The 27,183-nt window shown below is 36.7% G+C and overlaps 1 protein-coding gene across 3 annotated transcripts in view; it reads right to left on the reverse strand.

Moving 5' to 3' along the window:
- Window positions 1-24,593, reverse strand: part of LOC106837426 (alpha-2-macroglobulin-like) — an 88,227-nt gene extending 63,634 nt beyond the window's left edge. For 2 of the 3 annotated variants that reach the window (XM_070494340.1, XM_070494341.1), the window contains exons 1-15: window positions 24,434-24,593; window positions 23,013-23,196; window positions 22,129-22,288; window positions 21,984-22,036; window positions 10,842-10,862; window positions 10,351-10,519; window positions 9,874-9,958; window positions 8,154-8,274; window positions 7,485-7,602; window positions 7,210-7,319; window positions 6,147-6,308; window positions 4,766-4,996; window positions 4,490-4,553; window positions 2,544-2,686; window positions 1,527-1,676 (exon numbers count right to left, since the gene is read on the reverse strand). In XM_070494340.1, coding sequence (XP_070350441.1) covers window positions 1,527-1,676; window positions 2,544-2,686; window positions 4,490-4,553; window positions 4,766-4,996; window positions 6,147-6,308; window positions 7,210-7,319; window positions 7,485-7,602; window positions 8,154-8,274; window positions 9,874-9,958; window positions 10,351-10,519; window positions 10,842-10,862; window positions 21,984-22,036; window positions 22,129-22,288; window positions 23,013-23,196; window positions 24,434-24,519 — 1,857 coding nt within the window. In that variant the 5' untranslated portion in view covers window positions 24,520-24,593. Of the gene's footprint in view, window positions 1-1,526; window positions 1,677-2,543; window positions 2,687-4,489; window positions 4,554-4,765; window positions 4,997-6,146; window positions 6,309-7,209; window positions 7,320-7,484; window positions 7,603-8,153; window positions 8,275-9,873; window positions 9,959-10,350; window positions 10,520-10,841; window positions 10,863-19,081; window positions 19,177-21,983; window positions 22,037-22,128; window positions 22,289-23,012; window positions 23,197-24,433 lie in introns of those variants that run through there. The other variant, XM_070494342.1, reaches the window with a different exon arrangement.
- Between the last annotated feature and the right edge of the window lie 2,590 nt (window positions 24,594-27,183).

Here is a 27,183-nt window from a genome sequence, read left to right on the forward strand (position 1 = left end):
TGAAGTTAATAGAATTGAATTGAACACTATTTACAGAATCATGAGAGAATGTGGAGACAGACAGAGAATGGAAGGAAAAAAACCCACTAAGAAATATGAAAATAAGGCAATGATTAAACTCTAGGAAAGACAAAAACAAGTAAGAGGTGAAATATAATCATAATATACTATTTAGCTTAGTGATGAACAATATTTATATAGTCATAATAAGGAAAATTGACAAAGGATTTAACCTAAATTATCATACAACTATATTGGCAAGATGAGGAGAGGAGAGAGAGAGGATGAATAATAAGAGTTAAAATGTTACTTCATAATAGGCATCAATAGATAATGTTAAACATGAAGAATAAACAAAGGATATAGAATTCAGAAATATGGAAGTAAATATCAGAAGAAATAACTGAAATGGTTGAAAGTGTATACCTCCAAAGAATGGAATGAGGAAGAGGGTAGGGAGCCTGAAAACTGTTGTCTGTTGGTTCTAACTCTTCTAACAGTATTTGCATTTTTAAACTAAGTGCATATATTTCTTGGATAAAAATAATTACTCAAGAGAAACTTTATTACAAGCATGTTTTGGGGAAGTTAAAATATAAATGACAGAACTTTAGTAATATGTTTTCCAAAGAATTTGCTATATATGAAACATAAACTCTCATTGCTTAAACACTGGTTTAAGTTAAGCATTAGTTTGATTTAAACATTGTTTGAATTAAACAATAATAAATTCCCAGCCTTATCTTGGCTAAATAATTCCATAAATAATTAAATAAAATTTAATAAATACATTTTTAAATTTATGTTTAAACTCCATGTTTTAAATTATGATATCAACCAATGCCAATGATGATTCTTAAAAAATTTTTTCTTTTATTAGAGCTATAACTCTTCTTCATAAATGCTCATCTTAATCCAATATAAAAACCAAGAGACTTTCACATTTTAATTAACCTCGGAAAGACTACTGCCAATAGCTTATGATTTCAGTTGTGCTTTTGAGAATTTTGAAAAGTTTGAGAATCTCCTTCTTTATTTTTATTATTTTGTTTTATTCCTATTTACTCCTGAAATTTGTAAGAATTTGTTTTTATAAAAAGTTTACTTTGGTGCCCGAAGACCAATATTACTCTCATAGGCTTTATACTGAGTATCTTAAAAGTTATTAAAATATACATTTGACTCTATCGAGACAGCAGTGGTAAAACAGAGAGACTAACTACAGGTGTGGAGACAGAACATCTGAAATCAGATTTAAACTCTGCAATTTACTGGCTGTTCTTGGTTTCTGTTTAATAAATGGTACATTTTTCTGAACTATACTTTTAGATCTTAAAATGAAGATATGTTTCAGGGATGCCATGAGCATTGAATAAGATAACATGTTAAAGAACTTTGACAGTTATTAACCCTCAAACAAATGTGAAATATTTAAAATTAATATTCCCCTTACTGAACAGGGGTTTCTCCTTGCTCTGGGATCCTTGCGTGACCCTTTGTGACCCCCGAGGCTGCTGGGAACTCACCGAGGCCGGGGACAGCTCTGCCTCAGGCTTCATGAGCAACACACTTTGGTCCACGGCCCGGAGGGCGCAGAGGGACTGAGGAGAAGCTGTAACTCGCAGGTGGGCGTGTGAGGCCGGGAGACTCCGTGTTGGGTGGAAGCTCAAATCCACCTGTGAGAAAGGGTAATCATCAGGTTAGAAAGCTACCTGGTATTACCAGCCTAAAACCCTTCACATTTTTTCAGTCATTTGCCTATTCAACATACATCTGTTTTGCTAAATTATGATCGTCAGAGAGTTAGTCCTGAGGATCTTTGCTCACTGAGGTTTATTGAGCAGTTAGTGTACACGCCAGTTTATGCTGGAGCAACAGATGAGCACTGGGAGTGATACGTATTCTTGTTAATTACTTATTTTTACGGACCAGTTATGTATTTGCTTCACGTGAAATGTCAGTCATTCTAATAGTATAATATAATTATCAATTATCTATCTGTCTGTCTATCTATCTCTTTACCTATGCTTCTGCTCTCATTTCAGGGGAATGAAGTGAATGGCTCTTGACTGGATGTGTTTTAAGGGCAGCACAATGTGATTGAAAGGCACTGATTGAAGCAGTAAAAAGTGGAATGGTGGTTGCCAGGGGCTGGGGAGAGGGGAAAACAGTGGGCATTAATCAAAGGGTACAAAGTTTCAGTTATATAAGATGAATAAGTCCTAGAGATCTGCTGTACAGCATATAGCCTTTAGTTAACTACACTGTATTGTATACTTAATAATTTGCTAAAAGGATAGATCTTGTGTTTTTATCACACACACAAAAAATAATAAATAAAGAGGATGGGACTTAAAAAAAAAGTGCACAAATCAAGAATTGGGGGACCTGGATCCTAGTTCTGGTCTTGCCATTAAATTATTTTATGACTTTGCAATAGTTACTAAGTTATTATTGCCTCAGTTTCTTTATCTATAAAATAAATTATGTCCTTCCTACCCTCACGTCTTTTTTTTTTTAATTTTAGGAAATAAATCACCTACCTTGTTGGGCAGACAGTTTTCAACTTCGTATTTTGCAAAGTCCCCAAACACTTCCCCATCAGGTAAAATGGCATAGAGGAGCAACTGAGCGATAGGAGCGATGTCTGACTCCACAGGGACTGACATGGAAAAACAGCCTCTCACTGGAGCACAGAGAGAATGAGATGGAGTGGTTAGGGGCCAGGATACTGACAGGAAAACCTGGACACATAGGGATTTGGGGACCTATATCTTCACATTGACATTTCTGCATCTATCCATTGTTAATGGCCTGGGGGTTAATGGTTAATGTATGAAAAGAGTAGTGCAGGATAACTTCCACTAAGAAGGTTTACTGTTGAAAAGTTTGTCCATGTTATTTATCCTTTCTGACCAATCATATGGTGATTTCCTATCTGGTTGAAAGCTTAGCAAGCCTAAATGTCATTAGCTAGAAGTTATTGTTTATATCAAGTAATGAAACCACCTTGATTGTCATTACATTTATAACTCAGATAAGAGGAGGGAAAATAAAAGATGATAATCTGGCAGTGGTGAAACTCAGAGATGGAACTGGAAATTATAGACTATTTTAGTGGAGCAATCAACACTTACAAATACACATATACTTATTTTTTTCTTTAGTGAATGTTTATTGCTCATTTAGTTGGTTTATTGACCTTGTGGCTTATTTTTTAAAAAATCTTTTGTGTGAACCAATTTTCACAGGACTTATATTTTTTGAGTGAAAATTATACTCTATTAGAAGTCTCTATTGTTTTAGGCCAACCTGAGGCTATATAATCTCTTAATAATGTACTTTATGATTTCTATTTAGCTTTTTAAAAATAGCTTATTTGAAACTTTTGTTAAATAACTAAATGGGCAACAACAAGGAGGTCAACAAATTTGTGCATCTACTATTTACCAAGCACTGCTCTAGGCAATTGGTACATATCTGTGAAACAAAACCAACCAAAATCTCTGCCCACATCCAGTTTATATTGTAGTGGAAAGACAAAGGCAATAAATCAACAGAATAAATAAGTAAATTATAGATAATATGTTTACATGTTATAAGTGCTCTGGAGAAAAACATAGGGCAGGGTAAGGAGAAAAGGACATTGGGAATACCAGGGTTGAGTGGTAAGTTACAATTTTAAATAGGGACATCCAGAATAGGCCTAATTGAGGAAGTGACAATTGAGTCAAGCCTTGAAGGAGGTGAGTGAACTAGCCATGTGGATACTTAGGGGAAAAGCATTCGTAAAGAGGAAATAGTAACAAGGCAGGAAGAAATACTTGGTGATTTAAGAAGATGCTTATGTTTATTTGAATAAAATTCAGGGGGGCTTTTTAAATAAACATGAACAAACAAGACACACATTTCACTGACATGAAAGATCATGATTGACATACACGTGGTGGGAGAATATCTAATCTGCATTAAATTCCCCAACTTTTTATTCCTCTCTAAAATCTTTATATTTCAGTCTTCCATCTATTATGCTTTATAGTTCTGTTCTTCCTCATCATTTTTTATCAGTCAAAAATTGATGTGGCCAGAATGGTCAAATTCAAAGTGAACGGCCTCCAGATCTTATTGGAAAAAGAAACTGAAATGACACATCTTACCTTTTTGATGTTAATCCTAGTATGACTACATGGATTATTAATTTTAGGTATATATAGGAATATTTTATATTTTCAGATATTCTAGCCCCAGTGATAAGTGTTTAATATTGTTGGTGATGTTCAGTTTGAGATGTTTGAGAAGTTTCCATCTTTGAGTTAATGATAGTATAGCCTACATTAGGCAGTGGAGCATTGAGCTATGGCTGTTGAGAATGTAATGTTGATACACAAGAAGCATCATAGCATCCCTATTTTGCTCAATTGTTGGGGATCCATTGGTGAGTGTCTAGGGAGTTCATTCAGAGATGTATTGGTAAATTGGGAACACTCACGCTTTCCTGGCTCCAGGGGGAGAATATGGACTCCAGTTCGGATAATGCTGCCTTTGGCCATGATCTTAAAATAAAAGTTATTTTCTCAGTTTATCACCATACTTATCATGAGGCTTGTCCCCCATTAACATACTTATCATTGAGACCCAGGTGGTGATATCTAGCCCAATGAAAAGTCAAGGTATCAAAAGAGGCATGGTTAAGAAATGAAAGGATTTCATAATTTTTGGCCTCATATACACCTTTCTAATCCTCCACTCAAGAGTCAATACTTACCAGGTAATAGAAGACGAGCTCCTTCAGCTCCCCCAAGACCTGCCCATTCAGAATATAGTGTGCCTGAATTGTATGAATTTGGCCACAGGGCAACGGACCAGCCACAGCCTCAAGGTAGACATAGCTTTTGCTTAAGGAGAAAACATGATTAGCAGTGTGGTATGCTTGCTTATGTTTTTCTGTCATGCAATAATAGTAGCTAAAACAGGGACTCTGTTCCTTGTGGTAGACCTGGAGAAACAAAAAGAAATGCTACTTTGTAGACAACCTGTTACAAACAACGTCTCTTCTAAGCTGGATAAGCTTACTCTCCCATATGATTGAATAGTTAGAAATTTTGTGCTTCTTAGTAAAAATGGGGGAAAAGTCCCCCTTATTGTTGATTAAATGATCTAATTGACAGTATCCATGATTTTCAGAAGATTTTGAGGAAAGTATTTATACCTTTGAATAGAGAAAAGTGAACCGTATCTTTCATATAGACTGTTTATCTAGACAGACCAGAACCAAAGGAACTAGGAAATCTCATTGAGGAGAATAATTGTGATAAATCGATAAGGTGATCTTCAGCAAGTAGATGTCTCTATCCAGCTGGGTTTATTAAGTTGTATAAATGAATGGCAGAACCTGTGCATGGGTAAAAGTTACCCCTACCGTGATACTCTGGACTGATCGTGGAAGGTCTCTGCAAGCTCTTTGCAGGAGTGATTTGAGTGAGAATTTTATCTATGCTCTCATGTAGTAGTTGCTCTTTTGTACTTCAGGATTCATGTTTCCCATTTACTAACCTCCCCCCCCCCCCCCACAGAAGACTTTCTCCTCACTTTTGCTTTACTTGGTTCATACCTTGATTATAACACTCACAGGTATTACAGTAATACTTAACGGAGCTTTCTACCATCAACGATATGAGCTCCATGAGAATATGAACCATGATTATTTTTCTTACCAGGCACTAGCACAGTCCCCAGTACATGCAAATATGCAGTGGACATTTGTGGGTTGGGAAAATGAACATCATATTTTGAAGTAATGAATTTGAGAATACATGTGTCGTCTATCCTTGATTAAAGAAATAAAATATACTCTCTTACCCTTCTTTGTTTGAGGGTATCAACTTGACAGATATAGAGCAGAACGAAAATAAAAGGAAATTATTTACTGGGAATATAATATTTAAAAGAATATCTTTGTTGTGTGGCAGTTATTTCTCTAGTCCTTCCCCTAGTACCTATATTATTTATCAAGAACTTCTTGTATTTCACCCTAAAATACGACAACTTGGAATATGAATTTCTTCTCCTTGAGCTAAGCACGATTGGGTTGCAGCTCTGCTACCAAGGCTTCTCCTTGTTTCTTACGTCCTCACTTCCAGACTTACGCTGACAGTGAGGGAGGAATCCGTAACGTTAGTGGTGTCGATGGAGAACTGCACTAAGCCATGCTCATCGGTGGTAGCGTTGGAGGAATAGTTAGCTTCATTTGCTTGGATGGAGATGAGTTCATCTGGGATAGGGACTCCTTTCCCATCCACTAGGCATACCTATAATAGAACAAGGAATAAGCTGTAGATTCCGTCTGACGATACCACCCATAAGGAATACAAGAACCAAACCCTTTTTTGACATTGTCTAAAAACTAAACATTCCCCCGTTCCCCCAACTCTGCTTTTTCAGCTTGGGGCTTTTGACCTCTCTCAAATGTATATCATTGAAAATCTGTGTTTTTTTCCATTAAGAGCAGAGTGGTGTATGCTAACTGTACTGGTGGTGATTTAATGTGTCCATAGAATCAAATTATAGAATTCTAGGAACGAAAAGTAACTTAGACAATCATTTTCTCTCTCTTTTAGTGGTAAGCCATGCAAAGAACTCACCAGAGAAGATTTTTGTTGGACTTTGACAAATTCGTTAATCATTAATTACTGGTAACATCAAGTGGTAACATTTTCTTAGTATTTGCATTTCTAATGTTTAATATATATATTTATTACATAGAAAGTAAGGGTCTTATCCTTAAAGCCATATAAGTATATCATACTTTCCTGTGCTTCAAAAGAAAACCACTCACTCACGAATGAATTTATTGTTGAAACTAAGAGTGGCAGATGCACTGAGATACTTATAAGAAAAGCAGTAAAAGATATTTGTGTTAGTGATTAGAGATATTGAATAATGTATACCAAGAAGTGAAGGTTAGAGACAGTGTGGATTTATTTTGAACATTTAAGTCCTGTTATTTTGCAAGAGAAACACAATAATGCTTTGGGGTTTATAGATTTCATGAGCATTATTTATAAGCAAAAAGATCTGGTTATATGTGGTTTTGTGATTTTGGTCTTATGAAGCAATTGATCATTTTAACTAGGTGTGATCTTGAGCGAGAAGATCTGTGTTGTGTGTCACAATACAATTTAACTATCTCTGAAATATAGAGTACTCTACCTGCCCAAAGAATGGAATCCCTCGTCTAAAGTGTGAATCCACTTTCACAAATGTGAGTTTTGTTAGAGTTCTTGTGACTTCAATTGTCCCAGTTCCAGTTAATTCCAGCTCTGAGGAAAAGGTTGAAACAAAACAAAACAAAAAAACAATATCTCTTGGAGAGGAACCACTTGCTTTCAAATTATTTTTCTACTTCCTTCTCCCTGCCCTCCCGATGATGAAAAGGCATCAACGTTCACAGTTTTGTCTCCCATGTTCTTATGTTACCCACACACCTGTCCCTTCTTCTGTAATCTTGGCATTCACTTGAAGTTTCATCGTTTGAAAGTTTTGCTCCTTTAATTGGAACACACTGGTTTTTACTTGTTGCATAATGCAGCCATGGCTGTCTAGCTGATAAGCAAGAAAAACAAAGACAAAAAATAAACTGGCGTGCTGATCAGACCAGTGGTCAATCCAAACCAATATGTTGGGCCTTTTTTGGAAAGAACCAACTGCCTGGAGGTAACAGTATATTGGTTATGAGCATGATATTCAGCTCTACCATTTATCTGCTGTGTGACATGATCTTGGACATGTTACACAGTGTCCTCATGTCTGTTTCGTGTCTGTAAAATGGTAATAATAATAACGACTACTTCATAGGACTCTTGTGAGGATTAAATAAATTAATAGATATGCTAGAACATTGGCTAGCATGTCATAAGTGCTAAATAACTGTTAACTATTATTTAAAAGAACCACCATTATTTATCATTTGTGACCAATATTTTGTTGACAAGTTTAGTTACAAATATCTGGAATTCTTCCATCTATAATAGTGGATTGTGGGACTTTCATCTTTTGATATCTGGGCATGTTTCTCCTTACAGACTTTTTCCTGTGTTTGTATTTCACAATTATTCTCAGATGTCAACAAGCCTCTTTGAATAGTTTTCACTCACCTTCTGACTGACTTCCTCACAGGGAACCTCTAAATTTCTGCCAAAACGATAAAAGGAGTAATGATATTTCCGGCATATACTCATGGTTACATGTCCTGGGACAGGCTTCCCGTAGGTATATCTGTCACAAGAGAAATTCCCAGTGACCAAGGGTTTTCCCAGGAGCAGAGACCCACCTTCTTCCTATCCATATTCCACACTATCAGTAAGTCATAGCATATTTACTTTCTGCAGTTCCATAAGAACAAGAAACACAAAAATAGTTACTGTTTACTATGGATCAAGCTCTTTTCCAAATGGTTTACATATATTAAGTAACTTAATCCTCTTAATAACCTCATGAGAGATACGATATTATTTTCTCCATTTTGCAGTTCTGGAAAATGAGGCACACTGAGGTTAAGTAACCTAACAAGGCAGCTCAACTCGTAAGTGGTGGAGCTGAGATTTGAACTCAGGCAGCTTAGCTCTTGAGCGCTGCACTCTTCTGCCTCCAATTCTTTATGTATGGTTCATGTTAATTGGAAACATAGCTCAATTAACTTAGAAATACTCTCTAACAAACCCTCTCAATCTTTCCTCTAATCCTAACACTTCTCTTTTCCAATTCTCTTCTATTTATTCTTCTCAAAATGTTTATTGTAATTTCTCACAGCAAAACTGTCAATGTGTTTTACAGAAGAATCAGAGAATAGTGACAATGAAAAAGAAAAAAAAATGCTCACAATCACAGTCATCTAGAGACAGTTTTCTAAAAGCCTCCAAGAACCCCTCAAAGATTGTTTTATACTTAAGTTGTTATATTTATTTACTAAAATTGAATCAAATCGCATATAATTTATTTATTGTCATTCTGCTTTAGGATAATTAACTTCCTTCCTCATTTACACATTTTTTGAATATGTGACAAAATAATTGATTTTACTTGTTCTGATTTATCTGAATTTTCTCTTCTGAAAAAGAAATGTAGGTTCGTGGATGTAAATAAATCTAAAAAAAGAATCTCATCACTATTACTTTGAAAGAGTTTGGGAAGGGACCCAGCTGAAGTGATGTCTCCTGTATTTGATCCTTCGGCAGATGAATTTCTTACTCTACAAGTTACTTCTGCTATTGCTGTTTTAGATTTCCATAATTGCAGACTTTAATAGCAATTTCAAATCATTTAGTCCACTATTCTTGTTTGTTTCTTTTTTTTTTGATAAAGAAGTGCAAGTTCATTTAAAGTCATACTTAAAATCAAAGTGAGTTAGTGGCAGATGCTGGACTTGTAGCAAGGACTGTGAACACTTAGTGCTGTGCTCTTTCTACTACACCTTTATCGGTCAGTACAGTGCCACATTCTGTGCTTGAATCTCTTTACCTGTCCTGCCAAGTGGATCTTATCATGTGCTTTTATGTCTCCAAATGTGGAGAACTCACTGTTGCCTAACACAATTCATTCCATCATGGAGAAAACTTTGTCATTATCAGAATGAACCCAATTTGTTTCTTCATACCACCAAGTTATGCAATGGATATTTGAGTAATAATAGATGTAGAGGAGCAATTATAATGAGAAAAAGAAAGAAGGAAAGAAAATAATGCCATGAAGAGAAAGTTCTAGAGAAGGGAGGAGAGACGCCTCAGGTATTTATACAAATTTTTATGGTGCTGCAACGAGATATCTCAATGTTTGAGAGTATTTTAAGGGTAGAAAAAGAAACAAAAATTAACTCACATTCCACATACTGTCACATTCACTTCTTCATCTAGTACAGTGATTACCTTTGGAACCTTTACTCGCACTTCAAATTTGGGAAGCACTGTTGAAGGAGATAAGAGAAATGTGGCAGACTGGTAAATTGTTTTTGTGGTTGCCTAAATGACAAACCAATGCTCTGAAATGGTGACTTCCCTTCTAACTATCTTTGAAATCTTAAGATAACACCCAAGGGAGCTATAAAATTGAGTGGTCATAGATTGTATTAATCCTAGCAAATCACAGAAACTTCCACTGAAATAAGAAAAAAACTTCCAAATTGGGGAAAATAACTTCCTTTTAAAAAATCCCCAAGCTTTTATGAAGTTCTGTGTTCACAGATGATGGTCTTGGTTAGAATCACCCATGGGAATTGAAGGTACCCAAATGGATTCACACTCTAGTAACCAGAAGCTTATGATCCCACTTTCCCTTCCCAATCTTCCGAAATCATACCAAATTCCTCCACGGTGAAGGAGTGCTCTGTCTTTATTCCTGATTGTTTTAGTATTACTATCTTGTAGGAGCCCTTAATAGGCTCTGATGACAGGCTGAAGGACAATTGTTTCAGTCCATTCTCTAACTGGATATTCTGCCATTGCATAATTCGATTCATTCCGGGGTCCTAAATATATGAAACAGGTTATAACTTATTAAAGTAAATAAAGAATTAGGGGCAGTAATACATTTGGGGCAGTAATACAGGAAAACTGTTGTATTAATGATAGATCGTTTGGGAAATTGCTAGTATTTTTCCTTGGAAAGAGAGAAATAGAAGCAGAGTGAGTTACAACATCCCAGTTCTCTGGATAATGGGAGGATTTCACATGTGCAAAGGTTTCTTTCAATCTCTACTGTCTTTGGAATATTGTCACAACCTTCCAAACAGCAATTTCTTCTTAATTTACTGATTTCTCTCTGAATGTGGAAGGCTTTAAGTTGCTTACCTCAATGTGAACCAGTGGAAACTAAAAAACAAACAAAAAGAAAAAAAATGTTAGTTCAGAATTCTACCTAACGCAGTGAACATAAATAGACTTAAAGAACTGAATATTACAATAAGAGCTTCAGCCAAGATTCAAGGAAATTAATATCACATAATAAAGTGAATTGCAAGACAGATCACCAAACAGAAGTTTTAAGTAGAAGTCCAGGAACTGGTTGAAGAACTCAACCACATCAATGATAAAAAGGGAGAATGGAGATTTGGGGAGGCTTTTTGAGTAAGATCTTTCTAGTATGCTGTGAGACCCGTCCCTAGCCAGAAGAGTAGAATGACTATGTAATTTATTATTCAAATCAGGAAATTTTTGAGTGAAAGAGGGTACTAATTATGATTAATTCCAGACAACATTCATAAACCAGGACTGTCCTGGGTCAAGCAGAATCTATTTTTACCCTACACAATGTACCTACTTCTCATTTTAGGTCTAATGAGTGTGGCTTCAAAGGGGTCACTGTGAGCATTTGATATGTGCCTCCTGCACTTAGTTGGACAGAGTGAACTAGTGCTTAATTCTTGACCTAGAAATATAAGGGCAAGAAATGGCTGACTAGCTACTCTGGCTATAGAACAAAGGAAAGTTGCTACTACCTTGGGATTGGTTTGCACTTTCAGAGATTTTGCAAACAGAACTCGTAAGAGTTTCCCATTGACTAGATGAGGATTACATAGGAGAGAGAGGCAGTAAAGGGATCATTTTGGATTCTATGTAACTGGGCTATCTAGTGAGAGAAACATATCTTAGGTGAGGATAAGGTAGAAGTGGACACCTGGATTTCTGGAGGTTAGGGAGGCAGTAAGCAACCACTGGACTAGAGTACATTTCCTGGTGTAAGGAACTGTTGGTGATATATTAATGATGAGGGTCTCTGAAGAGTTTGCAAAAAGTGCACTATAAGAATAAGAGTTAGCTTTAAACATCTGCCTGGCCCAAAGGGTGCAAAACCATCTTAGGACGGTACAAGTCAAGACAATTCTTTTTTGCTTGCCTTACTTCTTCTTCTGTCCTAGCAAGGTTGGAAACCCCAGATACAGAGAGGACAAGGTAGTTGCTTAAAGCTGAGAAAGAAGGAGGATCAGTGAATCCTGCTTGCCTGACTTCCTACCTGCAAAACTGTCCAGCTGTGAAAAAGAGGGAGAAGATTTAGCTTCAAATTAAGTTTGGAGTTTAGATTGATATATGGCACTTGACATTCCAATTAATGAAGAATACTGTGATTTTTAAAAATTATTCTCTGAGAATGACCAGAAAAGTCATGAGATTGTCAGAGTTTTCATCTAGAGGCAGAGAGGAGTACATTTCAAAGAACTGTAAAGTTGTGAAAGTAAAGTAGTGTTCTGATTATATTCCTAGAATTATGAATTTTCAATGTACCAGATAGTTTATGATCAAGCAAGTTTGTAGAGAAGTTATTTTTTATAGAATACAACAAAATTATAAGTAAAAGTTTATAGAACGTTGACTTAATCTGCTTTAGGAAGCCAATAAATATTAGGAATGGTACAAGAAATAAGTCGCTCAACAAAAACAGATGTGTTTTTCATTGTTTCCTAAAATAGAATTTGCTAGCATTAATTGTTTACAGCAATCTAGGGAACAGCATGCTGATTCAGTACCTTTACAAGTCAGGAATGGAGATTAACAGATTTTTAACTATAACACATTTTTTATAACACATTTCTAACTATAAATCTTGCTAGCTAATTCTAATTGGAATTCTAAAACTAACAAAACTGAAAAAGAAAACAGAACAACTCACTGAATATTCTCTAGTAAGCAACCTAGATCCAGGAGAAGATCAAACAGAAATAGAAAATTAATTAAAAATAATTATGAAATGTTGATTTTGTATCCCACGACTTGACCGTATTCCTTTATTATTTCTAAAAGTTTTTTAGTGGAATCTTTAGGGTTTTCTAGATATAAAATCATGTCGTCTGCAAAGAGTGACAGTTTCACTTCTTCGTTCCCATGTGGATCCCTTTTGTTTCTTTTTCTTGCTTGATTGCTCTGGCTAGGACTTCCAATACTATGTTAAATAAGAGTGGTGACAGTGGGCATCCTTGTCTGGTTCCTGTTCTTAGGGGGATAGCTTTCAGTTTTTCTCCATTGAGAATGATATTTGCTGTGGGTTTGTCATACATGGCCTTTATTATGTTGAGGTATTTTCTTCCTATGCCCATTTTACTTAGAGTTTTTATCATAAATGGATGCTGTATCTTGTCAAATGCTTTCTCTGCATCTATTGAGATGATCATGTGATTTTATTCTTCATTTTGTTAATGTGGTGTATCACGTTGATAGATTTGTGGATGTTGAACCATCCCTGCATCCCTGGAATGAAACCCATTTGATCAAATGGGACTACATCAAACTAAAAAGCTTCTGCACAGCAAAGGAAACCATCAACAAAACGAAAAGACAACCTAACAATTGGGAGAAAATATTTGCAAACCATACATCAGATAAGGGGTTAATATCCAAAATATACAAAGAACTAATACAGCTCAACAACAAAAACCCCAACAATCCAATTACAAAATGGGCAAAAGATATGAACAGAGATTTCTCCAAAGGAAATATACGGATGGCCAACAGGCATATGAAAAGATGCTCAACATCATTAGCTATCAGGGAAGTGCAAATCAAAACTATGATGAGGTATCACCTCACTCCAGTCAGAATGGCTATAATTAGCAAGACAGGAAGCAACAAATGTTGGAGAGGATGTGGAGAGAAGGGAACCCTTGTTCACTGCTGGTGGCAGTGCAAACTGGTGCAGCCACTATGGAAAGCAGTATGGCGTATCCTCAGAAAATTAAGGATAGATCTACCATATGATCCAGTCATTCCACTGCTGGGTATTTATCCAAAGAACTTGAAAACACAAAGGCATAAAGATACTTGCACCCCTATGTTCATTGCAGCATTATACACAGTAGCCAAGACATGGAAGCAACCTGGGTGCCTATCAAGGGATGAATGGATAAAGAAGATGTGGTATTTATACACGATGGACTACTACTCAGCCATAAGAAATGACAAAATCCGGCCATTTGTGACAACGTGGATGGACCTTGAGGGTATTATGATGAGTGAAATAAGTCAGAGGGAGAAAGTCAGATACCATATGATCTCAATCATAAGTAGAAGATAATAACAACGACAAAAAAAAAACACATAACATTGGCGATTGGATTGGTGGTTACCATAGGGGAAGGGGGTAGGGGACAGAGCAAAAGGGGTGATTAGGCTCACATGTGAGGGGATGGACTAGAATTAATTTTCGGGTGGTGAACATGATGTAATGTACACAGAATTCGAAATATGATGTACATCCAGAAAAAAATACCTAATTAAAAAATAAAAATAAAAAAAATAAAAATAATTATGAGGGGCCAGCCCCGTGGCTGAGTGGTTAAGTTCGAGCGCTCTGCTTTGGCGGCCCAGGGTTTCGCCGGTTCGGATCCTGCATGCGGACAAGGCACCGCTCGTCAGGCCATGCTGAGGCGGCGTCCCACATGCCACAACTAGAAGGACCCACAACTAAAACTACACAACTGTGTACCAGGGGGCTTTGGGAGAAAAAGGAAAAATAAAATCTTAAAAAAAAAAAAAGAAAAAAATAATTATGAAATGCTTCAAATGCACTGCTCAGAAGACAAAGCATAGCCCTAAATATTTCTATGAATAAGTTGAAAAACAAGGAAATAAAGTGTGCATTCAATATAAGAAGTAATAAAAAATAAATAAAAAAAGCATTTGACAGAAAATAATAAAGGTAAAATTGTACTTTAGAAATTAAGAAAGAGAAAAGTGAAAATTAATAAATCATTCTAAAAACAGAATCTTTTGGTGGAATAAAAAACTAAACTATTTGTTAACTCAAAAAAAAAAGGGAAAGGGACAAGTACAGAAATCTAGAAATGGTAATGGAGAAATAAGATGCAAATTCAAGACTAATATAAGAAATGACTCTACCCATTCATAGGCAAATAAGTGCTTTTCTAGAAAAATATAAATCACCAAAATGGCCCCAAAGAGAGAGAAATTACACCCCTACCAATTAGTGGAGAAGAAATAAAAATATTTTCAAATAATTACACCCTAAATGGGACTAGTCCTAGAGAATTTCACCAGAAACATGTCAAATTTTTATAGAACTAGTAACAGCAGTGGTATAGAAAATAGTGTAGCTAGAAAAAAGCTAACGTAATATTATCAGAACTCACAGAAAAGCACTGAAAATAAATCTTCAGACCTATCTAATACAGTCATGTGCTGCCTAGCGACATTTCGGTAAACAACAGACTACATATACAACTGTGGTTCTATATGGTTAGTATCATACAGCCTAAGTATGTAGTAGGGTCTACCATCTAAGTTTGTGTAAGTACCTTCTATGGTGTTCGTGCAACGACGAAATTACCTAACAATGCCTTTCTCAGAACATATCCCCATTGTTAAGCAACACATGACTGTATATAAATGTTAATGCAAATAACTTACATAAATTATTATTAACAGAATTCCTTAGAATACATTGTGATTACGTAGCAATTAATTAATTCTGGGAGTACAAAGATTGTCCTACACGAGGACAAATATTCATATATTTCTCTCTAGTAGTAGCTACATGATGATAAAAGGAATCTCCATAGACTTTGATAATGTTCAACAACCTTCCTTTAAAAATTCTTTAAAATTAAGAATTAAATACTTCTATACCATGTCCAAGAAAAAACATATTTCAACACAAAATTCAGAAACAAGACAAAGGAGATCTTTATTACTCATTTTACTCAACTTGGTATACAGGTACTGACCAGCAAAATTAATTATTAGAAATAAATTTATAAAAGTTGGAAAGAAAGAGGTAAAATTACTATTACTATTATTTTTGCAGATGATATGATGTTAGCCTGGAAAATCCAAAAGAATTCACTGAAAATGTACTTCAAATAATAAAATAATTTTGTAAAGATAATAATATTTCTTGACCCCATTTTCCCACCTTGCTACTCCCTCATGTTGGTGTTGTTTCTTTTACAGCAAAACTCTAAGAGTGTCTTGTCATTCATTGTCTCCAATTTCTTTGTATTCTCTCTTGTTATTACTCCCATTAGGCTTTGAACTCATCCTACTGAAAGTGCTCTAACCAAGGTGACCAACTAAGTTTCACATTGCTATATCCAAAATGATCACTTTTCAGTCCTCATTTTACTTGACCTATCAGCAGCTGCTGATACCATGAGTATTTTCTCCTGACTTCTCTTTCTGCTCCTTCTCAGTACTTTTTGTTGAGTTTTGCTCCTCTTCTCAATCTCCAGATTTTTAGTCCTCAGGACTCAGCACTTATTCTTCTCCCCGCCTTTTCTAAATCCGCTCTTTTGAGTATTACATCCACTTTCATGTTTAAATACTATTTGCTTATGCCCATTTCGTGTTTCTACCTCATATGCCCAGAGGACATATTTTTCTTCTTTTCAAAACAATTCCCCAAATTTTAAATATTAAAAAGATAAGAGTAAATGGAAGAGATAGAAGAGACAACTCTTTTAAAAGTGTCCATCTCCACTTCTTTTTTTTTCTTTTTAAAGATTTTATTTTTCCTTTTTCTCCCCAAAGCGCCCTGGTACATAGTTGTGCATTTTTAGTTGTGGATCCTTCTAGTTGTGACATGTGGGATGCCGTCTCAGCATGGCTTGAGAAGCAGTGCCATGTCCGCACCCAGGATTTGAACCGGTGAAACCCTGGGCCGCCAAAGCAGAGCGCAAGAACTTTACCACTGGGCCACAGGGCCGGCCCCAGAAGAGATAACTCTTATTCTGATAAAGAGACTCTGTAGAAAACCTACAGCAAACATGACACCTAATAGTGTAACTTCAGTAGAATTCCCATAAAAGTTATAAACATGCTTCTATTCAACATCATTCTTCAGGTCCTAGATAATAAGACCAGAAAAGAAAACTGGCTCATAAAAACTGTGAAAGAAGACACTGGGGCTGGCCTGGTGGCATAGCAGTTAAGTTCCTGCACTCCACTTTGGTGGCCTGGGGTTTGCTGGTTTGAATCCCCTGCACAAACCTATGTACCGCTTATCAAGCCATGCTGTGGCAGGTGTCCCACATGTAAAATAGAGGAAGATGGGTACAGATGTTAGCTCAGGGCCAATCTTCCTCAAAAAAAAATTCTGAAAGAAGACACAAAACTGTTCATACTATGTTATTGTCCACATGGATAATACAATGAAATCTACTGATAAATTATTGGGACTAATAAAATATTCATCAAGATCAATATAAAAAATAGGATACTAAGACAAAATAATCACTTAGAAAATAGGAAGGATAAATTGAAGAAATATATTCAGTAACCCATTATTAACAAAAATTATAACGTTTTTATACATTTACATATATCAAAACTGCACATTGTACACCTTAAACATATATGATTTTTATTTGTCAAAAATACATAAATAGATAGATAAATGTTCATCAACAGGAAGATAGATGAATTGCGGTTTATTCATAAAATGAAGACCTATATGGTAGTTAAAATGAATAAACTACACCAGAGGAGTATATAACAACTTAGATAAATTTGAAAACCATAACATAAATGAAAAAGCAAGTTACTGAATGATATATACGGACATACCTCATTTTCCTGTGCTTTGCTTTATTGTGCTTCGCAGATACTGTTTTTTTACAGATTGAACATTTGTGGCAGCCCTGCATTGAGCAAGTCTATTGACACCATTTTTCCAACAACATTTGGTCATTTCATGTCTCTGTGTCACATTTCGGTAATTTTCGCAATATTTCAAACTTTCTAATTATTATTACATATTTGTTATGGTGATCTGTGATCGTTGATGTTACTATTTTAATTGTTTTGTTTCAAATGTTTGTTTCAAACCACGCTCATATAAGATGGCAAACTTAATTGACAAATGTTGTGTGTGCTCTGGCTTCTCCACCAACCAGCCATTTCCCCCATCTTTCTCCCTCTTCTAGGGCCTCATTATTCCCTCAGACACAACAATATTGAAATTAGGGCAATTAATAACCCTGCGATAACCTCTAAGTGTTCAAGTGGAAGGAAGGAAGGAAGTGTTCAGTCAAAAGCCAGAAACGATTAGGCTTACTGAGACAGGCGTGTTGAAAGCCAAGATAGGCTGAAAGCTAGGCCTCTTGCACCAAATAGTTAACCAACTTTTGAATGCAAATGAAAAGTTCTTGAAAGAAATTAAAAGTGCTACTCCAGTGAACACATGAATGATAAGAAAGTGAAACAGCTTTTTTGCTGATATGGAGAAAGTTTTAGTCGTCTGGATAGGAGATCAAACCAGCCGCAAAATTCTCTTAATCTAAAACCTAACCCAGAGCAAATCTTTAACTCTCTTAAATTCTATGAAGGCTGAGAGAGGTAAGGAAGCCACAAAAGAAAAGTTTGAAGTTAGCAGAGATTGGTTTGAGGTTGAATCAAAGAAGCTGTCTCCATAACCAAAAAGTGCAAGGTGAAGCAGCAAGTACTGGTGTGGAAGATGCAGCAAGTTATCCAGAAGATCTAGCTAAGATAATTAAACAACAGGTTTTCAATGTAGAAGAAACAGCATTATGTTGGAAGAAGATGCCATCCAAGACTTTCATAGCTAGAGAGAAGTCAATGCCCGGCTTCAAAGTTTCAAAGGACAGCCTGACTCTCTTGTCAGGGGCTAATGCAGCTGGTGACTTTAAGTTGGAGTCAATACTCATTTACCATTCTGAAAATCATAGAGCCCTTAAGAATTATGCTAAATCTACTCTGCCTGTGGTCTATAAATGGAACAACAAAGCCTAGATGACAGCACATCTGTTTACAACATGATTTACTGAATATTTTAAACCCACTGTTGAGACGTACTGCTCAGGAAAAAAAATTTCTTACAAAATATTACTGCTCATTGACAATGCACCTGGTCATCAAAGCTCTGATGGACTTGTACAATGAGATTAATGTTGTTCTCACGTCTGTTAACATAACATTCATTCTGCAGCCCCTGGATCAAGGAGTAATTCTGACTTTAAAGTCGTATTATTTATGAAATACATTTTGTAAGGCTATCACTGCTGTAGACAGTGATTCCTCTAATGGTCTGGGCAAAGTCAATTGAAAACCGTCTGGAAAGGACTCACCATTCTAGATGCCATTAAGAACATTCTTGATTCATGGGAAGAGGTCAAAATATCAACATTAGCAGGAGTTTGGAAGAAGTTGGCTCCAAATCTAATGGACGACTTTGAGGAGTTCAAGACTTCAGTGGAGGAAGTAAAATTGCAGACATGGTGGAAATAGCAAGAGGACTAGAATTAGAAGTGGAGCCTGAAGTTGTGACTGAATTGCTGCGCCCTCATGACAAAACTTAAATGGATGAGGAGTTGCTTCTTAGGAACGAGCAAAGAAGTGATTTCTTGAGATGGATTCTACTACTGGTGAAGACGCTGTGAAGACTGTTGAAACGACAGCAAAGGATTTGGAATATTACGGAAACTTAGTTGATAAAGGAGCAGCAAGGTTTGAGAGGATTGACTCCAATTTTCAAAGTAGTTCTACTGTGGGTAAATGCTGTCAAACAGCATCACATGCTACAGAGAAATTGTTTATGAAAGAAAAAGTCAATTGATGCAGCAAACTTGATTGTTGTCTTATTTTTAAAAATTGCCACAGCTGGGCCCAGCCTGGTGGCGCAGCACTTAAGTTTGCATGTTCCCCTTTGGCGGCCTGGGGTTCGCCCGTTAGGATCATGGGCGTGGACATGGCACCGCTTGGCAAGCAATGCTGTGGTTAGCGTCCCACATATAAAATGGAGGAAGATGGGCACAGATGTTAGCTGAGGGCCAGTCTTCCTCAGCAAAAAGAGGGGGATTGGCAGCTGATGTTAGCTCAGAGCTAATCTTCCTCAAAAAAAAAAAAAAATTGCCACAGCCACCTCAGCCTTCAGCAACTCCCACCCTGATCAGTCAGCAGTCATCAACATCAAGCCAAGACCCTCCACCAGCAAAAAGATTATGACTCACTGAAGGCTCAGGTGATGTTTGGGATTCTTAAGCAATAAACTTTTTTTTGGGGGGGGGGGAAGATTAGCCTTGAGCTAACATCTGCTGCCTATCCTCCTCTTTTTTGCTGAGGAAGACTGGCCCTGAGCTAACATCCATGCCCATCTTCCTCTACTTTATATGTGGGATGCCTGCCACAGCATGGCTTGACAAGCCATGCGTAGGTCTGCACCCAGGATCCCAACTGGCGAACTGTGGGCTGCCCAAGCGAAACATGTGAACTTTGCTGCACCACTGGACTGGCCTCAAAGTAGTTTTTAATTAAGGCATCTACATCGTTTTTTAGACCTAATGCTATTGCATACTTAATAGACTACAATATGGTGTAAATATAACTTTTATATGCACTGAGAATTCAAAAGATTCATGTGACTCGCTTTATTGTGATATTTGCTTTATTGTGGTGGTCTGGAACCAAACTTGCAATATCTCCAAGATGTGCCTGTACTTTAGTACCACTTATAAAAATTTGAAAAAAACATGCAAAACGTATCATAATAGTTTAAGGGTGCCAATCTCTGTCTCTTTTTATCTATATGTATGTGTGTATACACACATATATTAATATACACATATACTTTGTATATACACTCAGTTTGGATGTAGCATTTGGTAAAATAAAAAACATGGACAGCAATTATAAATACCAGATTCAGGATAATGGCCATCTGTGATGAGGGAGAGAGGAGTAATATGATAAGGGAAGGGTACACAGCAGAGTTCCACATTTATCTTCAATGTCTTATTTCTATAAAAATGATGCAAGTCTGGGAAAATGTTAATGTTAAATGAGTCACAATTTTGGGTATAGGTGTTCATGAAATTATTCTCAGTACTTGTCTGTGTGCTTTAAATATAGCATCAAAAAAGTACAAAGATTCGAGGTAAGGAGTGGAGACAGTGTGTGTAGTAAATTCTTTCATAGAGATTAGTTATGAAAAGGAACCAGAGAAATGGAATGGTGTTTGGAGAGGAATGTGGGGTCTAGGGAACTTTATATGTTTTACTTTTTTAAAAAATAAGGTGATTGTAGCAAAGCGTAGCCTATTAGGAATTATCCCATAAAGGGGAAATACAATGATGGAGGGGAAGAGAAGAACTGGAAGTTCTTGAGAAAGTGAGAGAGGATGGGCTGAGAAGCACAGCTGGAGAAGCTGGCTTTGAATGGGAACAGGGATGCTTCTTTCATTGTTACAGAAGTGGAGACAAGAATACAGGTACAGACGCAGAACAGATAGTATAGCTGGGATTTACTGTTTTGTTTTTCCTCGATGAAGTTGAGGTGAGGTTGACTGAGAGTGGTAGGGTAAGGATCGTGCTAGGTTTGTTGAGAGAGGGGAGTAAAAAATTACCTTACTGAATTGAAATCTGGTGGCATTTTCCCTCAATTTCTGGGCTCCCTGTAAATCTTTTGGATTATTTTGTGCCACAAAGGATGAAGAGGCATTTTCCGAAACGTCAAAAAGTAAATTTTCCATAAGGACTCTCTATTTAGCTTAACTTGACTTAAAGAAATGTGACATTGATTACATGCCAATGACACATCTCCTGAATAAGACATTCATCTTAAGGGAGGGACAACTAGTCCAATACAGTTTTGTAGAAGTCTAAGTGGACTGTTAAGCAGTGGGAGTGTATAGCTTTTAAGGATCTATGTGATTAAATGCTATCAAGGGCCAAACTGTGTTTAATTCACCTGTGTATATCCCCGCTATGCTTTGTACAGATCCTTCTAAACAGTAAATGTAGTTGACTGATATCTGGTTGACTGAAAAGTGAAGAAGAATAATTCATTCTCTCTTTCCCTTTTGGTAACCCCTTTTATGACAATCTGGTTTTCTGCTTGGGTTAAGGGTTATTGCTGTTGATTTCAGATTTGTTGAGACAAGAGTCCCTTACAGTCATCTTCTACTTGCTCCCCACTGTCACTGTCTCCCAAACCCTTGATATATATACATATATATACATATAAAAGACTCACCAATTCATGCAGTGGGTGGAAATTTTTATCCACAGAGACGATTCGAAACTTAACTGAAAAAGAAATTTTCCTAGTGAGGCCTTTTGGGTAACATGCTAAGGAGGACATCTCATTTCTTGAGTTATAACACCATAGAGTTTCATACCTGACTGTCCTGGTGTGTAGATTTGTTTGTCTGTCTGAATAAAGACAAGACTTTCTGTGTTCTTTACCAGCACTGTAGTCCTTTTGCTGAATTCATGTGTTGGTCCTTTTATCTGGACAGAGAAGAATAGTTCATCCTCAAAAGATGAGGATCTTGGGAGCTGAGAACAAAAAAGATCATAAGAGGCTTCACAATCTCTCTCTGGAGGCCTTAGCATTTATTTCTTTCCTGTTCTCCTTCAGTATCAGAGGAAGGTAGCCGGGAGCATTAATTATTGCTTAAACAAAAAGTAGAGAAGAATAATTCGGAAAGAGGTGTAACAAATGAAGCCCAAATTACCATGTGATTCAACAGTAGCTATTAAAACATAGTCAACTTTGTGGAGTAAATATTATAATCTTATTTAAAAAGCAGAGCCAAGTCTTAAAACTACGGGAAAGGGAAAAATTAATATTCTAATGAAGGTAGGAGTTTTGTCTTGAGGATGAATTGTCCCAAGAAGAAACTGGAATTTTCCTCAGGGTACCAATTATATGTACAAGGTAGGAGTCCTCACTAGTTCTGGTATTATTTCAAAGTTTGCATCTTACTATTAGAAACACTCCCAAGTGGCTAACTTATGCTTTCTCTCAGTAGTAGGGTTTTTGCGGGAATTAAATAGAAAATTAGCATGTCTATAAATGTTGCCTCTCCCCCATTTTGGGGTGGGAAATCTATATTTTGTGCCTTTGCTTGGATAAGCTTTCTATCTAGGTTTCTCTTTGAAGTCATTGATGTCCTTCTAAATAAATTCCCTGAAATGGAAAACCAATCTCCAACCATTAGAATTATATTAAAGGAAAGAAAGAAAACAAACACAACAGGGATAGGCAGCTAGTACTCACAGTGAAGGAGACACAGTGGAATAAGTCCTTGTCAGCTATGAGGTCATTGAAGAGGCTCCTTTTCCCCTTGGTGGACTCCAAGGAAGCACTTACAGTCACTGTCTCATTCAAGCACCTCAGAAGAAGACAACTTTTCTCGGGAGTCTCAGTGTGGAGCGAGGAGGGGACCAGCACCATATACTGTCTGGAAAGGAAGGCATTCAGGTCAGTGGAAAACAGATCTCATCATCCATGCTTGTGGTTTCATCACAATAATTATTAGCATCTTTAGTTCTATACCCAGAGAAAGCAAATTGACAACATGATATTATGGCTGAATGGCAAGAAAATTATTCCCTCTCTTCATTGGTAATGGTAATATTTCAGCTTAGGCAGTGATATCCCACCCAAGGTGAGTTCTAAGGATGTGATAATTTTATGTGCTTATCTCACTAAACCCTCAACACTCAAATTCCTGAACTTACTTTTTTAAAGGAAAAAAATGGGAGCAATAATTATTCACTATGTAAAAATGTTGAATTAGGATTATTCTCAATTGCCATATTTAATACTTGAAAAAAACCCAGTACCCCTTTTTATTTTCAATTTCTCTTCATTTCTAGATTCATAACATTAAGTGTGGAATTCAGAGTTGCGAAATTGACCCACATCACAACTGTGAAATAGGCAAAGTTTGTCTTCAGTGATGGCTCACTTCTCCCTTCCTCCTATCTGAGGGGTTTTTTTTTTGCCCCAAAACCCACCCCATAACTGATATTTCTAAAGTATTCTAAATATCACCAGATTATCTTCTTTTTTTTACTCTTATTAAAGTTAAATATCTTTGTTCTTATAATCATAAAAAGGAGAAATGCAATGTGGCAATACAACTCCTGAAAATATGTTTATTTTTTTTTACCATTAATAAATTCTATTGGTAGAATATTTGAGAATTTCATCATTTTGATCCTTACACTAGCCCTGCATGGCAGATAGTGCCATTTTAGAGATGCTGAGATAAGTTCAAAGAGGTCTGATTCACCCAAAGTCTCACCTGTCCCAAGTTACGGTTCTAGTCTTCATGTTTAATCCAATCATAAGTGGCTACAATTTAAATGTGTTTTTAAAATTATTGTGTTTAAATCTCTTCAACAAAAAGGAATGGCTCTTTAATGTTACTGGAATTTTAGGTCTCAGTGACAGGCTAATAGGAAGGGAGTTTTCCTAAATCAAATCACATCTAAGTTTTGTCACACTAATCACTTTAGAGTGAAAACAAGATTGTATATAATTATACAATGTTAAAGTTGGAAGGCGTATTCAAGAATATGGGTAGAAATTTCCCCTAAAATGTTTTAGGGGGACATGGCAATGGAACGATGTAAGAGAGAGATACTGAAAAAAGAAAGAACAATATAAAATGGGCCCTGGGTGGTACTCACGGTTTTCCACAGACTGAGGCAGCTGCAGGCAGGAGGGCAATACAAATTAGAACAAGACATGGCAGAACATATCTGCCTTTCCCCATAGCGTAGGGAGAAAATACAGGAGACCAGAGAATATGGTGTCCTGCTAGCACTCCGCCTGGTTTCAGAAACTCCCCAAATCCACAGGGCTTTATTTATGAGAGTGCTCTGTGCAAACTGGAAGCCCCACCCCAAGGTTTCCAAATAGACTGTTTAGAATTTGGCAAGAATTCTCTGAAAGGGGTCATTGCTCCCAGAGGTGGCCTCATAACAATCAAGGGTAAATCCTAATAGGCTCAGAAGTGGTGTCAGAGTAGTTGTTGATGGTAAAGGTTTAAGGAGTGGAAATCCACATTATAGTTAGAACCCACTTCATTTATCTTAGAACAAAATCTCTCAACCTCAGCATTATTGACATTTTGGAATGGGTAAGTTTTTACTGTGGGGGGGTTGTTCTGTGATTGTAGGATGTTTTGCAGCATCCCCGCCTTTACCCACTAGATGCAAGTAGGATTTTCCCAGTTGTGACAACCAAAAATGTCACCTCTCTCCTGATTGAGAACCACTGGTTTATAAAGTCCTGCTGGATTTTCAGCTCTTCCGGTTTGTGGACCCTGGGCAGATTCACAAACTGGTACCAACCGCATGTCAATGCCTGCAGCTCCTTCAATAGAATAGTGCTCCTTAAACTTTCTCACATAATGGAACAAACGGGAAATGATAATATTTGCAGAGTCTACTAGTATGCCAAAGAGATTTCTTGCAGATAAAGGTGACTGCTTCGAAAGCCGAGAGGATCATCAATATTTGGGACACACCTTAATTCCTTCTGCAGCACATTACTGTACTGGCTAGGAAGCACATTAGCATTTTCTTTTTAGAGGATGTGGGCTCTTCATTTTTGCAGAGAATCTATGAAAATATTCCTGCTGGAGGAGAAATAATATAAACTAATATAAACTATAATCTTGGAGTGTTAAGTGGTAGCTGACAAAAAGAAAGACAATGGTTGGAGGGTGTCTAGGGTGGGAATCAAGGGGATGGAAGAGTAAATAAAACTTTCTGTAGTTTATTGTTTTGCTTCTAAAACCTCCAATCATTGGTAAGAAAGATTTTAACAACTCCTGAACTTGTTTTTTGTCTCCAACTTTAACTATTATAATAATTACATTTGTTCATCCATTCATTCAACACATATGTTGTGGGCCTTACTAAGTTCAATACACTGCACTGTAGTTTGAGAATATATCAATGCACAATATGGACGTTGTTTTATATTTTATAGGATAATGATGGGAGTGATGGATACAGAGCTTTGAACAGGCAATAGCAATGCAGTGTAGTAAAGGTAATAAGAGAGTATGTTCAGAGTACTGAAAAGTACTGAGGTGGGTGTATTATCTAGGCTTCCAAACTCAGGGAAGACTTCTTGTAGGAAGTTAGAAAAAAGCTGGGCTATAATGAATGACTTAAAGTCTTTCCAGATGAAGAAGGAGACGGGCTACAGGTCTGGGCTTAGGAAACAGCATATGAAAAGGTGTAAAACAGGAGAAAGTCAGCATATTCTGAGCGTGGGGAGTAGGTCATAAGAATAAAGATGCTAAATTGTCAGAACTTGAACATAAAGAGGCTTGTAGGAAGGAGATTAGATTATATCCTAGGAGAAATGAGGAGCCCTGAGAAGATTTAACCAATGAAATGGTGTAATCAAGTTTGTGTTTTAAAAGGATCACTCATACGGTGGTTTGGAGGGTGTCCGGAAACAGAGAGACCCATCTGAAGGCTAATGCAGTTATCTAGGTATGTTGTGATGGTATCCTGAACTAAGATGGGGAGGCAGGAATGGAGAGAAGACGAAAAACTCATGCGATATTTAGAAGAAAAATAATTAATGCTGCATGGTGATTGATTAGGTGTTTAGGATGGAAAGGGAGAAGAGAAGTTAAGGATGATTTTCAGGTCTCTGCTTTAGTCAGTTGGGTGGATTATGACGCTTTTTGTTGATAGGAGGCACAGCAAGGAGATTGTGTATGTATGGGACTACAGCGAGTGTGGTTTAGACATGATGTGCTGTGGATGTCTACCATTGAGTTGGAGATGAGAGGCTAGAGCACAGGAAAGAGCTCATGGCTGGAGATACAAGCTTTGGAATTATCATCATATTTGGAGTATTTCAGCAATGGGAATGGATGAGATCCCCCATGTAGAGTGCATAGAACAAGAAGAGTGTTCTGAGAAACAAGTATATTTAAGGAGACTCAGAAGAAGTAGCCAGAGCAGTAGGAGAAAAATCAGGACAATGTGGTATCATGGAAGTTAAAGGAAAAATAAGGCATGAAAATCTAAGAGATATACAAATATATAAAGATCATTAAAAAATTGGGTAATTGTAAAATGTGTTGTATTCCATTTTTCTGAGTCAGGTTTAATGAAGTACAATTTACATATTGAAAATTAATCCTTTGGTGTATATTTCTATCAAGTTTTTAATTCTTCATGTATTTTATTTATTATTATTTATTATTTTGGTAAAATACCAAAAACTTTCATGTAAGAGAAAAATTCCTTGTCTGAAATATCACTCTACCAAGTCAGATCCCTCTCCTCCTCAGGAGTGGAATACACAGTGCTCTGGGTGCCACGCTGAACCACAAGTCCAAACGGAATTCTAGTCGCAGTTTTGCATTTTAATCGCTAATGTTTACTGAGCTTACAGTATGCTAGGC

Source organism: Equus asinus, chromosome 22 (genome assembly GCF_041296235.1).
Source record: "Equus asinus isolate D_3611 breed Donkey chromosome 22, EquAss-T2T_v2, whole genome shotgun sequence".
NCBI lineage: Eukaryota > Metazoa > Chordata > Mammalia > Perissodactyla > Equidae > Equus > Equus asinus.